The 15,459-nt window shown below is 35.8% G+C and overlaps 1 protein-coding gene across 1 annotated transcript in view; it reads right to left on the bottom strand.

Moving 5' to 3' along the window:
- Nucleotides 1–2,047: 2,047 nt before the first annotated feature.
- ARL6IP6 (ADP ribosylation factor like GTPase 6 interacting protein 6) overlaps nt 2,048–15,459 on the bottom strand; it is a 43,015-nt gene continuing 29,603 nt past the window's right edge. Inside the window, exon 4 of the mRNA XM_032755704.2 lies at nt 2,048–3,536. Coding sequence (XP_032611595.1) covers nt 3,443–3,536 — 94 coding nt within the window. The 3' untranslated portion in view covers nt 2,048–3,442. The remainder of the gene's footprint in view (nt 3,537–15,459) is intronic.

The following is a 15,459-nucleotide window of genomic DNA, read 5'->3' on the forward strand; positions in this document are numbered from 1 at the left end:
CCTTGTGGTCGTGTGAATCAATTCTTCTTAATAAACTCCCTTTCATGTATACATACATCCTATTAGTTCTGTCCACCTACAGAACCCTAATACAGATGGTTTCTGGTACTTGACATAACCAAGAGAATGGGCAGAAATAGGAAAATAGACAAATATAGAAAATCTGTTTTTAAATCTGACTTACCAGAAGTCTCTCAATCATATCTTTTCCAGGAAACGACTTTTGGTATTGGATATTGTCCCCACTTCTTCGGTGTGAGTCTCTGTTGATTGTATCCTTATCTTTCCTATTTCCAATCTTTCTTGTGTGTGTGGTGGGGGCGGGGGTGTTACTCTGCTGCTTGTGCTTTTTATCTGCATTCTTAGCTCTTTAGTTTTCAATCGTACTTTCATACTGATAATGTATTTGAAGTTATAAATTACCCTTACACAGTGTTTTATCTAGGTCCTACAAATTCTGACATGTAGTATTTTCACTGTAGTTTAAGTATTTTGTTAAGTATTCTTCCCATTCGACAGGTAAGGAAACTGGGAAATGCTAAGATATTAAGTAACAGTTGTAGTTTAAACTCATTATATTAACCAAAGAATCATATCTTGATAACTACAGTAATATTCTTTCTGATAACACTTAAACAAGGTAGAACTGAATTTGGGGACATAATAATATCTTGATCAAACAGCAAGATTAATAATAACTAGCTTAATTTATTCTAAAATGTCTTTTCAAGTCCCTGAGACTAATCACTAGCCACAGGAATACTTACACCCTGTTTATCTTTCACAAGTAACTAAATAGAATGCTGTAAGCTACACGTAAAGAGATGAGATCATCTGAGTCAGTTTCATAATAGTAATGGATTCCAGCTGCTAGATAAGCTCATTTTGACTTGTTTTGTTGCAAATGACAAAAGCCAATGTTAACAGCAAAGGCCAAAAGAGAGAAACTTATTGACTCACGTATCAAGAATGGCAGGATTGCCACTGGGCTTCAGGGACCAGGGTAATGCCATTAGCAATATCCGTATCAGCCTTATTCTTTCGCACTGAGCCTGGCTGAACTACAGCTGCCAGCATTTCCTGGGCTTGTATTTTCCCAGCTTCGTCACATCTTAATTTCAAGTTGAAAAATCCTGGGAAGAGACATACTTCATTGAAGTCATTTCTCTATTCTATTCATTGTAGCCAGGCAAAATGACATTAGGATTAGCTCAGCCAGAGTTAGGTAACTATCCTTGCCTAATCATTCTGCATATGGATGATTTATATTTTAACCCTATGTCAGACTGGAGAGAGGAGGGTCATTTCCCAAAAAAGGGCAGTAACAGTCCAGAAGAAATAGGATTCCACAAAAATATCTTACAGATACATATCTATTTCTATATTAATATATATCTTGTAGGTATATATAGTCATGTTTGGCTTAATGACAGGGATATATTCTGAGAAAAGCATCATTAGGCAATTTCATCATTGTGTGAACATCAGAGTATACTTACACAAACCTAGCCTACTACACATCTAGGCTATATGGTATAGCTTATTGCTCCTAGACTAAACCTGTATACATGTTACTGTACTAAATATTGCAGGCAACTGTAACACAATGGTACATATTTGTGTATCTAAACAGAGAAAAGGTATAGTAAAAAATGCAGTATTATAATCTTATGGGGGGATTCACTATCCTGAGTACAGTTTGTTGTGACCAAAACGTTGTTAATATGGCACATGACTGTCTAGGGTCTACATATCTCTGGGGTCTACTGTTAATAACTTTCTTAGTCATTAGACACAAAGAATCTGGAGGGAGTTACTCACATTGGTGGTGGGTGGGAATACACAGGGGTGGAGAGAAGATAAACTGATTCTGTTACTTGTATACATCTTTGCAATGAAAGGGCTCTTTGGAGTCAAAGGGTGAGGAGTTTAAGCGTGCAGGAAGGCAGGCAGGGAGTGAAAATAGATTCACGGCAACCACCACTCTGGTAGGAATACTTAAGCCATGGGATTGATGTTTAGATACACACACACACACACACTTCAGATAATTTAAATTGGAGCAGTATTAGTCATTTCCAACCAAAGAGTTTTGAATAGTAAAAGAAATGCTAGACTTTTACAAACCTTGTTTAGTCGGTAACAACATTCAGTAGATAATAAGGGAGCGCACTGCACAAATTCATTTCCCACTTAGCCTGAATAAGCAGTTTGACTACATAATGGTTTCTTATTGTAAGTTTTCCTATGGCCAGGCAAAACAGCTTTGTAAATAGTCCATCTTTCTAAAATTGAGGTAACTTTCTAAACATTAAAAGTCTTTAGTAACAGAGGGGAAAAATTAAGGCTTAATTACTTAGAAAACAAAATATCACAATTACAGAAGTGCATTTAATTAGGAAAATTATAAAATTATATGAACTATATGTAGTTTTTAATATCTAGTATCAAAATACTTCTTCTACTTTGTTAACTAAATTTTTGAGATTAAGAACAAACTAGTTCAATCATTCTCACATATAAAAATTTCATGTTTATATTTATTAAAAACAAAATAATGCAAGTTCTGTTAAAGTAACAATATATACACCAAGATAAATATTTGGAATTGTGGAAATAGAAATAGTAAAAATTTCAAATTTCTCAATATTTTAATGACTTAAATAATTTACCTTTTTTCAGGCATTTTTTGTTAAAAATAAACATTTAATTTTAAACTTAGGTCAATGTGCTTTTTTGTGTTTTTTAAAGAAAAAAATTAGTAAAAATGGCAGGTACTAGGTTTGCACTAGCTAAAAATGTTTACAGTTGTCTAGATGTAATAATTTTAAAAACATACAAATTCAATATGTAGTATGAAAATACATTAAAAAACACATAAGGAACTATGCCCCATAAAAAATATAAATGCAACTTCTATTAATTATATGAATATCAAAAATTAAATATTCTGATTTAAAAGTAGCTTCTATAAAAGTCGGAGTAGTAGGCATTATTTGCTTTCCTAAATGTATAAATAAGAAGTATTTCTAGCTCAACTAAACAGAAATATCAGTATTTCTTAGCAAAAAATGTAGTACATACATGAAAAGGCAAGCATTGTCCTGTATTCAAGTTTTTGAGTTTAAATTCCATTAAAATGTTTCCTACAACTTGAAAGAACTACACATACAGAAGTAAAAAGATGAGGTGAACATCTTATACTCTGAAGAAAGTACTTAAAACTTAATACTCAGACATTCCCAATTAATCTGTATCTTAATACTCAGACATTCTAAAACAATGCTTTAAAAGGTCTTCCACAATGATGACTGTGATAAATATCTGAACTACATAATGAACAGCAGGTTTCTCAGTCTTGTGAGTAGACAATGATGCTCCTTCTTGTTATTACAAAACAATTATGATTAAGTTTTGCCAACAATATTGCTCCAGTGTGGGTTTACATGAGGCACCACGCCACAGTAAGAGCAGCTACAATGCCATTCAAAATCGCCATGCTATAGCCCATGTGGAAAGAATGTCCAGTCAGTTTCCTAGAAAAAAAGAAAAACAAATCAAAAAAGAAAAATGTGATGTGGTATAACAAAGACACCAAAAGTTTTCATCGAAAATACTTATGACCTTGGAGTGTATTTCCCAAATGTTCACACATGAATACAAAACTTAAAAAAAGAATATTGGACATCTGCAGGATAAATAGTGGACAGATCTTATTAAGTCCTGTGTCAAAACTGTACTGGTTAATAATTATAGTTGTTTCAAATCATTACTGATGAGTAATGCTGAGTTTCATCCCTGTATTTCTTTACTGTGTTTCATTGTCACTATATGTAGCCATAACCTAATTCTAAGGTATAAGTTTTGTTATTTTACAAACAGTTCTTTCATTAATTAGTGGTGTGTTTCCGTGCTGTCTGTTCTTACTTTGATTTAACTTAAAATACATAAGTATTTGTTCTGTTTGCACCATTTTTAGGTTATATGAAGGAACTCCCTATGTCTTTTATAGATATTTCAGCTATCATTCTAATAGGTTACTTAACTGAAGTGGTTTTCAATGAGTTCTTAAGAATCAGCAAAGACACATCTCTTTTATGATTGCTAGGAGTGCCAACTAGTTTACTAACTCTTATGTGCATGAATATTCCCTGACATTTGTTTCCTTTATCTTGTAACAATCTTAGAACAGTTTTTCCCACTAACTGTATTGCAATAATACTATTTGCTTATCCTAGTAAGAATGAGACATACTAAAAAGAAAAGAAGGTAGTATCCAATTGAGACTCTCTAGAAGGCAGAACAGAATACTCTCCTTTCTGGAGCAAAACAAATTGAGGACATACAGGAAGGTGCACTAGCAGAAGTAAAAGCCAAAAGACAAAAGTAGTAAGGGCCCTGGACTGAGACAGTCATAAATACCCATATCCCCTCCTCCTTTCCTAAGGAGTAGCCAAAGACAGAGAAGCACTTAGCTGTGAATTAACACTTGAAGAGCACCTCATAGTGATTCCAGTCGCACGATATCTGTGGCAGAGATTGAAGAAGGTACATTCTTCAAAGAAGAGCCCTTTGCATTCATCTGAAGCTACATAGACCCTGATGCTTCCTGACAGTCCCTTGCTCTGTTCCAAGGGAGTTATTATTTACTCTTTTGACTCAACCTTTCTTTACCCAACTACGGCTAGTCTAAGATGCTTCTCATGTGCTATTAAGGGTTAATCTACCTAGCTATATTACCTATCTACATTGTAAAATAGGTATAATGCTTTGTCCCTTTAAAAAACAAATTCCTCAAATATATATTGATGACTAGTGAACAGAAACCTAATCATAAAATTGAACAATCAGCATTATCATTCATCATAAAATATTTAGTGATGATCCAAAAAACTTTTAAATTAATAGTTCGGTCTTCCGTATCAGTGGGTTCCATATCTGCGACATGAACCAAGCAGGTAGAACATATTTGGACCAAAAAAACGCATCAGTACAGAACACATATAGACTTTTTTCCCTTGTCAATCCCTGAACAATACAACAACTATTTATATAACATTCAAATTGTATTAGGTATAATATTATAAATAATCTAGAGATGTTTTAAAGTATATGAAAGGACATGCTTAGGTTATATGCAAATACTAAGCCATTTTTGAATGAGACGTTGAGTATCCTCAGATGTTGATACCTGTGTGGAATCCTGGAACCAATCCTTCACAGATAAAGGGGGATGAGTGTACTCACCCAATAAAGTTAATCACCAAAAGCTTTCCAGAGTTAATTGTTCTATTTTAGTAGTTTGTGATCCTCACAATCCCACAAAAATAGAAAAATCTTTAAAGTTCAGTTTACTAAGCCAACAACTACAATGTTGGTAGAACTGAATTTTACTGAGATGTACATGCTCAAATGTTCAGTGACTTCCTTACTAAGCAGGCAAAGCAATGCATTTTAATGGCAATGAAAAAATACTCGGGAGTAGTGGTTCCTAGTCTTTCTGTCATCTCAAATGTACCATATTCCCACTGGGAGCACTGTAGCAATTATCACAGACTACTGCTAGGTAAAGGACTTAAATCTTTGAAGAATCACTTGCTTTAATTTAAAGCTTCTTCAAAATATTCGCCATGATTTTCCTCTTTGGAGGAAGACACAGACAATCCCTGCAGGCTTTCTCTCTTGTGACTCTCATTTGTGATCTCTAAAGTCTGTTAATAAAGACTGAAGGAATTATGGTTCTCTTGTCAAAACTCTATAGAGGACTTGTTTAAAATTGACTCAAGTAAAATGAAAATATTATCTTCAATTAATGAGTTTAATATCTTCAAAAAATGGTAATTAAATACAATGTCTACCTCATCCAATCTATATCTATACACGCATTTCACTTTTTTAATTAAAGCATACCAGTAAAATGTAAATGTCTAACATTTATATACAGTTCAGTGCATTTTTACTGTGGTAGACTCTCATATACTCACCAACCACATAAAGATAGAGAACATTTCTGGCACTGCAAAAAGCTCCCTTTTAAATATTCAACTTACCTCCTGCAGATCTTGAGGTAACTGCAATACTGAGGGCTGTCACCATGATTAGTTTCACTTGCTCTTGAAACTACATCTACATGGCATCATACAATATATATTTTTCTGTGTCTGCCTTCTTTTGCTCAGTACTGTCTTTGTGAGATTCATCCATGTTGTATGTAGTATTAGTTTGTTCTTTTTTACTGCAGTATATAGCAAAATGTATTTACCCATTTTACTACTGATGGGTGTTTCCAGTTTGGGGCTCCTAAACATAGAGATACTATCAACATGTCTTCGGTGGGTGGTGGGCATCTGCACTTATTTCTCTTGGATAGATTCTAGGAGTAGAACTGCTGAGTTACAAGGTAGATATACATTAGGCTTTAGTAGAAAGTATGAAACATTTTCCCAAAATAGTTGTACCAATTTACACTTCCACTAGCAACATATGAGTTTAAGTTGTTCCACATCATCATGAACACTTGGTATTATCAGTGTTTTAAATTTTAACCATTTTAGTGGGTCTGCAGAGTATGTTGTAGTGGTTTTAATATTTATTTTTCTGATGATTAATGTACTTACTGACCATTCAGAAAGCCTTTTTTGATGTTTGTGTTCAAAACTTTTTCTCACTTTTTCTATTGGTTTATAGAGTTCTTTACATATTCTAGATACAAATCGTTTGTTAAAGATTATGTGTTGTGAATAATGTTTATGGTGTGTCTTTTTTTACTCTCTTAATAAGATCTTTTGATGAACAGTTCTTAATTTGAATAAAGTCCAGCTAATATTTTAAAAAATGGCTAGTGCTTTTTTGGTGGCTTTTTCATTAAATCTTTGACTACTCCAAGGTTATGAAGATATTCTGTATCTTAACAAGGTTTTACTTTTCTTCTTTTGATATTTAGCTCTATAATTCATCTCAAATTAATGTGTATTTTTTGTGTTATAGGACAACTGAACACAAAAGAATGAATTTGGTCCTCTACCTTACACAATATACAAAATATACTCAAAATGGACCAAAGACCTAAATACAAGAACTAAGACTATAAAACTCTTAGAAGGAAACATAGGTATAAATCTTCATGACCTTGAATTAAGCAACAGATTCTTAGATATGACAACAAAAGCACAAGAAACTAAAGAAAAAACATAGACATCATCTAATTAAAAACCTTTGTGCTTTCAAGGACATTATTAAGTGAAAACCCACAAAATGGAGGTAAAATTTGCAAATCATATATCTGATAGAGTCTTCTAAGATATAAAATAACTCTTATAAGTAGAAAATAAAAAGACAAAAAGTCAAATTTTTAAAAGAGCAAAGGATTTAAATAGACAATTATCCAAAGAAGATATACACATGTAGGGTCCAGCCCCACAGGGTCGGTGGGTTTTCTCCCTGTGTGTGGAGACGAGAGACTGTAGAAATAAGGACACAAGACAAAGAGATAAAAGAAAAGACAGCTGGGCCCGGGGGACCACTACCACGAAGACGCGGAGACCGGTAGTGGCCCCGAATGTCTGGCTGTGCTGTTATTTATTGGATACAAAGCAAAAGGGGCAGGGTAACGAGTGTGAGTCATCTCCAATGATACATAAGGTTACGTGGGTCACGTGTCCACTGGACAGGGGGCCCTTCTCTGCCTGGCAGCCGAGGCAGAGAGAGAGAGAGAGGGAGAGAGGGAGGCTTACGCCATTATTTCTGCATATCAGAGACTTTCAGTACTTTCACTAATTTTGCTACTGCTATCTAAAAGACAGAGCCAGGTGTACAGGATGGAACATGAAAGCGGACCAGGAGTGTGGCCAATGAAGCATAACATCACAGGGAGACGGTCAGGCCTCCAGATAACTGTGGGCAGGCCTGACTGATGTCAGGCCCTCCACAAGAGGTGGAGGAGTAGAGTCTTCTCTAAACTCCCCCAGGGAAAGGGAGACTCCCTTTCCCGGTCTGCTAAGTAGCGGGTGTTTTCCCTTGGCACTGACGCTACCGCTAGACCATGGTCTGCTTGGCAACGGGCATCTTCTCAGATGCTGGAGTTACCGCTAGATCAAGGAGCCCTCTGGTGGCCCTGTCCAGGCATAACAGAAGGCTCCCACTCTGTCTTCTGGTCACTTCTCACTATGTCCCCTCAGCTCCTATTTCTGTATGGCCTGGTTTTTCCTAGGTTATGATTGTAGAGAGAAGATTATTATAATATTGGAATAAAGAGTAATTGCTACAAACTAATGATTAATGATATTCATATGTAATCACATCTATGATCCATATCTAGTATAACTATTCTTATTTTATATATTTTATTATACTGGAAAAGCTCGTGCCCTCGGTCTCTTGCCTCGACACCTGGGTGGCTTGCCGCCCACATACATACAAATAGCCAATAAGGACATGAAAAGCTCATGATGCTCAATGTCATTAGTTACATGGAAATGGAAATCAAAAACCACAAGAGATACTGCACATACTACTTGGATGGTTACAATTTAAAAAAAGAAAAAGAAAACAAGTGTTGGTGAGGATGTGGGGAAATCAGAAGTCTTATACATTGCTGGTGGGAATCTAAAATGATACAGCTGCTGTAGGAAACAGTTTGGAGGTTTCTTACAAAGTTAAACATAGAGTTAACATATGAGCCAACAATTCCACTCTAGGTATATATCCAAGAAAACTGAAAACAAGTCACACAAAAACTTGTACCTGAGTGTTCATAGCAACATTATTCCTAAGAGTCAAAAAGTAGAACTACCCAAATGTCCGTCAACTGATGAATGGATTAAAAAAATGGTATATCCATACAGAAAACAATGCAGCCTTAAAAAGGAATGAAGTACTGACATACGCCACAATATGGATGAACCTTGAAAACAGTATGCTAAGTGAAAGGAGTAAACACAAAAGACTATATTAAAAAAAATCTGTATGATTCCATTTATATGAAATGTCCAGAATAGGCAAATCCATAGAGACGAAAAGTAGACTATGGGTTTCCAGGGGATAGAGGGAGGAGGAAATGGTGCAGTGATTGCTAATGGGTATGGGGTTTTCATTTTGGAGTGATAGAAATGTTCTAGCAGTGATGGTTGCTGAATATTGTTATTCAGTAGTTTTTAGTGAAAATATTAAAAACTACTTAATCCTTTTAAGAGAGTAAAGTTTTATCCTATGTAAATTATATGGAAAAAAAAAAAAAACACTTTACTGTCAGACATTAAAAGAGGACCTGGGCCGGGCGTGGTGGCTCACGCCTGTAATCCCAGCACATTGCGAGGCCCAGGTGGGTGGACCACAAGGTCAGGAGATCGAGACCATCTTGGCTAACACAGTGAAACCCCGTCTCTACTAAAAATACAAAAAATTAGCCAGGTGTGGTGGTGAGTGCCTGTAGTCCCAGCTACTCACGAGCCTGAGGCAGAATGGTGTGAACCCGGGAGGCAGAGCTTGCAGTGAGCCGAGACTGCACCACTGCACTCCAGCTTGGGCAACACAGTGAGATTCCGTCAAAAAAAAAAGAAAAAAAAAAGAGGACCTGAATGAAGGGAGGTCTCCACCATAACCTGGGAATACTCAGCATTGTAAAGGTGTCAATTTCTTTTTTTTTTTTTTAAATAAACACCTATAAATTCAATTAGAGATCTCAGTAGTAGTTCAATAGGATTGGTAGAAAATTGGCATTTTGGTACTCAGTTCAACTGATACAATAAATGTGCAAAAAGAATAAATATTCTAAAATTTCAAATTATAACCTAAAATCAAAGTAATTTTAAAAAGAAGTAAACTGATACAGAAACAAAAAAGACATCTGAATAGACTACAGCATCTAAAAACAGATCTATGTTTCTGAGCGTATGTATGTGGGTGTTGGTGATGAGAGGTTTTACCAATAAGGCATTTTTAGGTCAGAGGAACAAAACTTATAATTATTTCTTTACAGGTTCCTTCCTTATTCCTAAGAATCAGTTTTTTATTTAGCAGTGTAGAAGTAATCAAGATTCAGCTTATTTTCAAAAGAGCTGTCATATCTACATGGAGTAAAAAGAATGGTGACTTCCTTTCAGTCTTCCGCTTTTTTTTTTTTTGAGACAGGGTCTCACTCTGTTACCCAGGCAGGACTGCAGTGGCATGATCATGGCTCCTTGCAGCCTCCACCTCTCGGGGCTCTGGTGATCCTCCCACTTCAGCCTCCCAAGTAGCTGGTGAGGCAGAATAGGGTCTGGAGGCAGGGAATCTAAGGCCAATCTGTGCTAACTTCCTAAAAGAGAAACACCAAGGTCTGGGGGCAGGGAATCTAAGGCCAATTTGTGATAATTTCCTCAAGTTCAATCAAAGGGAAAACACCTGGGTCTAGGGCAGGGAACCTAAAGCCAATTAACGCACACTTCTTAAAGCTAAACCGAAAGGAAAAGCCCCATCTCCCCACACTGGAGTAACAAAGGATCAAAGACTACTTTTCTCCCTACAACCTTCTCGCTTCCACTACATCTCAGATGGAAAGGGCAAATGTCCTGCATAGGGTGCCAATTCACCTCAGCCTTTAATCAGCAAAAGACCAAATCCTTCATCCAGATGAGGGGCAGCCAACAGGGACCTCAAAAGGTGTATTTAAAACCCAGAAAACTTTGTAACCAGGCCCTTGAGCCGCTTGCTCGGGCCCAATTCCACCCTGTGGAGTGCTTTCTCGCTTTCACAAATCCCTGCTGTCGCTGCATTATTCATGTATTTTGTTCCTTTGTTACTTTGAGGGTTTTGTTCAATTCTTTGTTCAAAACGCCAACGACCTGGACAACTTACTCAAGGCATTCCTTCAAGTAACCCTGGTACTACAGGCACGCACCACCAAACCTGGCTAATTTTTTGTAGAGATACAGTTTTGCCATGTTGCCCAGGCTTGGTTTCAGTTTTGTTCAGTTTCATCATGGATGATGGTGGATTCCAAAATTGTTCTCATTATTGCAGGTCATGACTTTTTATTTCCATACTCTAAAGCAGGAAAGCACTGTTAGGCAAATGGTAACAGAAGGGTAGAGGGGTTTGAAAAGACTGAATAGAGAATATGTAATTTTTGTTCATTTGTCCTTCTACAATTTCATGAAGAGAAAGATAAGGGAAAGGAAAGGACCTAATCCCAGAAGAATAAGCCTGATTAGAAGCAACTTACCTTTATTACGTAATTTAGATCAATAAAGCAAAATGACTATAATTTCTGAAATCCTGTGTAATAGTCTAACATGGTGATGGGAATATAAATTAATATAGCCATTATGGAAAACAGTGTTTTCTCAAAAATCTAAAAATGAAACTACCATATAATCCAGCAATTCCACTACTGGGTATTTATCCAAAGGAAGGACAATCAGTATATTCAAGAGATGTGTGTATCCCACATTTACTGCAGCACCATTCACAATGGTCGAGATATGGACTCAATCTAAGTGTCCATCAACAGATGAATGGATAAAGAAAATGTGGTACATATACACAACAGAATACTATTCAGCCATTAAAAAAAATGAAATACTGTCATTCCTGGCAACATGGATGAGTCTGGGGGACATTAAGTGAAATAAGTCAGGCATAAGAAGATAAATATCACATGTTCTCACTCACATGTGTAAGCTTAAAAAAAATGGGCTCATAGAAGTAGAAAGTAGAACCGTGGTTATTCGAGGTTGAGAAGGGTGGTGGGGTAGCCGGGGAAGAAACAGCAGTGGGTGGGGTGGGGGAGGATAGCAGGAGGTTAGTTAACGGATACTAAATTACAATCAGAGAGGAGGAATGACTTCTAGTGTTCTATAGCACTTTAGGGTAAATATGGTTAACAGTAACTTATTGCATATTTTCAGAAAGCTTTAAGAGAAGATTGTGCATGCTCACAACACAAAGAAATGATAAATGACAAATGATGGACACGCTAATTAGCCTGATTTGATCATTATACACTGTATGGAACTATCATTCATTCCGTATTCCACTAATGAATATGATTATTATGTGTCAACTAAAAATAAAAAAAAAGTCAAACATGGGAAACTTGATTAGATAAAAAGTAAAAGATTTCCGTTCAAGTAAAACTACAGCATTATTTATTATTAATACTGCCAAACTTCAAAAGTGGGTAGTAGATAAGACTGCATTACTGAATGAGGTAAAAGAAAAAAACAAGAAAAAAAATCCCATGGTTTCACGGCAACATAATAGAAATGTTTTACTTTGAAGACCTTCCATTTTACTTAAAAATTTACAAGGCTTATATACTTTTTGAAAATGGCATGACTATTTGTGGAGATGTTACTACAATTATTATTTGCATATACAAATGTGACAGGTTAAAACAAATTCACAAAGAAATTCTAAGTTGCTGACATTCTCCCCATGTACTTAAATACATTGTACAGATGAATTTTCCTAAAACATTCCTTTGCTTTAAAATGCTTTTGTGTTAACTGGATATAAAATGTAAACAAGCAGAGCAAACAATATTATTAACAAGGTTAAGTTTCCTTAATGATACAAGTTTTGACCCAGGTTTTAAAAGGTACAGCAATGGATTGACAGACAAAAGACATATCATTGTGTAAAAGGAAAAGAACCAGAAGTGGAACTCCAACTTAAGATTTCATGCTTATCAGGAGAAAAACTGGACCAGATGAACCTAAGGTCGCTTCTATTTCCTTCCATTTCCTTCCTTCCCCCCTCTCTCCCTTCCTTTCTCTTTTTTTTGGACAGAGTCTTGCTCTGTCACCTGGTCTGGAGTGCAGTGGTGTGATCTTGGCTCACTGCAACCTCCGCCTTTCAGGTTCAAACGATTCTCGTGCCTCAGCCTTCCAAGTAGCTGGGGTCGCAAGCACACGTGCCACCATGCCCAGCTAATTTTTGTATTTTTAGTACAGATGGGGTTTCACCAGTTGGCCAGGCTGGTCTGGAACTCCTAACCTCAGGTGATCCACACAGCACTCCCAAAGTGCTGGGATACAGGCGTGAGCCACTGCACCCGGTCTCAGTTCTACGTTTCTGTAAGTACTCCAGGTAGCAAGAAATAATCCTAAAAAATACCTCAAAGAGATTTTGTACAGTTTTTTACCTATTAAAACAGGTTATTGGTCAACATTACCTGTACTTAAAACTAGAACAATGATGCAGAGGATACAAATATTTCAGTCCCAAAGAGTCAACTAAGGAGACCTATCTATGATGAAAATTAATGGATATAATTTAACCTGCTACTTCAACATTGTAAGACGTGACTGTTCATTTGACCATATGAAAGAATTAGTAGTAAAATAAATACTCAATGGCAAAACCAGAATGTTTCTTCAAGTAAAAGTCAGGATTCCTAAATGTGGATTTTATTATGCTGAGACAAAGTTCTTTTATACGGCAAAACATTTCTGAAATAAAAATGAAAATAAATAAAAATATTATTCAATAAGTCTAGAATGCCAATGGAGACGGAGTTACAAAGAAAGGCTCATTACCAACAGATCTACTTCCATATTCTGAAACATAAGCTATATAGAAGGTATAATCTTTTTCTGGTTCTAGAGAATTCCTTTCAATAATAAAAAATTCTACAATGAAGTACTTATGTAGTCCCTGATAGTGGTTAAGAGTTCAAGCTCTATGATTAGATAAACACGGGTCTGAGTGCCAGCCTTGCCTCTTACAAGGCGTATGAAGATAGCAACATTGTTTGACCTCTTTCACCTTCAATTTTCTTCTCCATACAATGGAAACAAAAATAGAATCTACCCTTACAAAGCTGTTGTGAATACCAGGTGTCTGGCACATAGTAAATGATCAATACATCTTAGCTATATAGTAAAGAAACTTAGCTACAGAAGAGATTTTTAAAAATTCTTCTGACCATCTACTTAGATTCTCCCTTCCAAGTAAAATACCTAAACCTAAGCTTGCTTTAAAACCAAAACAAAGAAACAAACAATAGTAGCATAAAAGCAAACCCAAGAAGTAGATGGAAGAAAGAAATGGGAGAATTAAAGGTCTCTCTCTTGTGTGTGTGCGTGTGTGTGTGTGTGTGTGTTTCTGCTTGATATTACCCTCTTCCTACATAATGACTTCTTTTATAATTCACTGGAGAAACCAGACTTCCATTATTTATATCTAGATTTTGTTCTGTGAAAATATAATGTCTAGCAATATATTTACATTACTATTAAATAGTAACTTGCAAAGTGAATATATTATAAAAGAATTATATTTTAATTATTTTCATTTTCAGGAATGGAATACATTTAAAATATAAGATTCAAATGAATTCAATGACTGGCAATTTAAGTGACTACATTCTTACATTTTGAAGCATAAATTAAAGCACTGAATAAGCAACTTCCAAAAATTCCAAATAAATAAATTACCTTAAAAAGAAAGTTAGAGACAGAATAACAGAACTGAGCAGGTCTCTTGTCATGTTTCAGGTTGTTTATTGTTTTTATGCTAGTTTTGGTTGATCTGAACTGAATCTCTATACTACAGTATTAAACACCAGACTCCACTGTTAGAATAATTGTTCCATGCACATTTATTCTGTATTGTCTTTCCCACACAGGTATTCCCACGTCAGAGATGCTTTTATGACAGAACTCTTGTAATTTAAAATAATAACTTCATTTCCAGCTGATATTGCTTTAAGCAGAAAGCTCTCTGTGCTTGCCAGAATAAGAAGTTATGTTAAAGGCTCATATTAAGACCCAACTGGCTATTCGTTTCTGTGTCTGACTGGCTCAGAGGGGGAAGGGATGAGCTAGATGGTACTAATCTATTCCCCTTTCACACATCTGAGCTGCCTTTGATTTCTCATTCTATCCCTAGCCCAGGAATCTCCAATTGCTACAAGTTTTTAAGCGTATAAGCTTTGTTTGGAGTAACTACCAGTTAGTTCTTTATCTGGAATCAAAAGATCTTAACACTAAACCTGAAACTTGGAAAACAAAACAAAACAAAACAAAACAAGCAACACCATATTTTATTAACTTAAAGAGTATTTCCTTTTTAGAAACATAAAACTACATTAACTTTATTGTATCCTTTTGTCCTAAAAATTACTTGTTAGAAATTGCTGAAGAGCAGACAAAGTTGTATTTCAATGAACTTGACCATTGTTTTTAAGAAATTAGGGTTAGAATTTTAAAGAGAATGCTTCCCTACACTTCTTTGCTATGTCTCTCATTAAGGAAAAAATAACACACATGACTTTACCTCTAACTTTTTACTCTAAAGTTCTTTATAACTTTCTCAATTCCCTTTTCATTCACCAAGATTTACAGAATACTCGGTATCAGGTATTAAATTACATACAGGAGATAGAGAAATGAGTAGGGCTGGATGCGGTGACTCATGCCAGTAATCCCAACACTTTGGAAGGCTGAGGCAGGAGGATGGCTTGAGGTCAGGGGTTCC

This window comes from Hylobates moloch, unplaced genomic scaffold (genome assembly GCF_009828535.3).
Source record: "Hylobates moloch isolate HMO894 unplaced genomic scaffold, HMol_V3 SCAFFOLD_1, whole genome shotgun sequence".
Taxonomy (NCBI): domain Eukaryota; kingdom Metazoa; phylum Chordata; class Mammalia; order Primates; family Hylobatidae; genus Hylobates; species Hylobates moloch.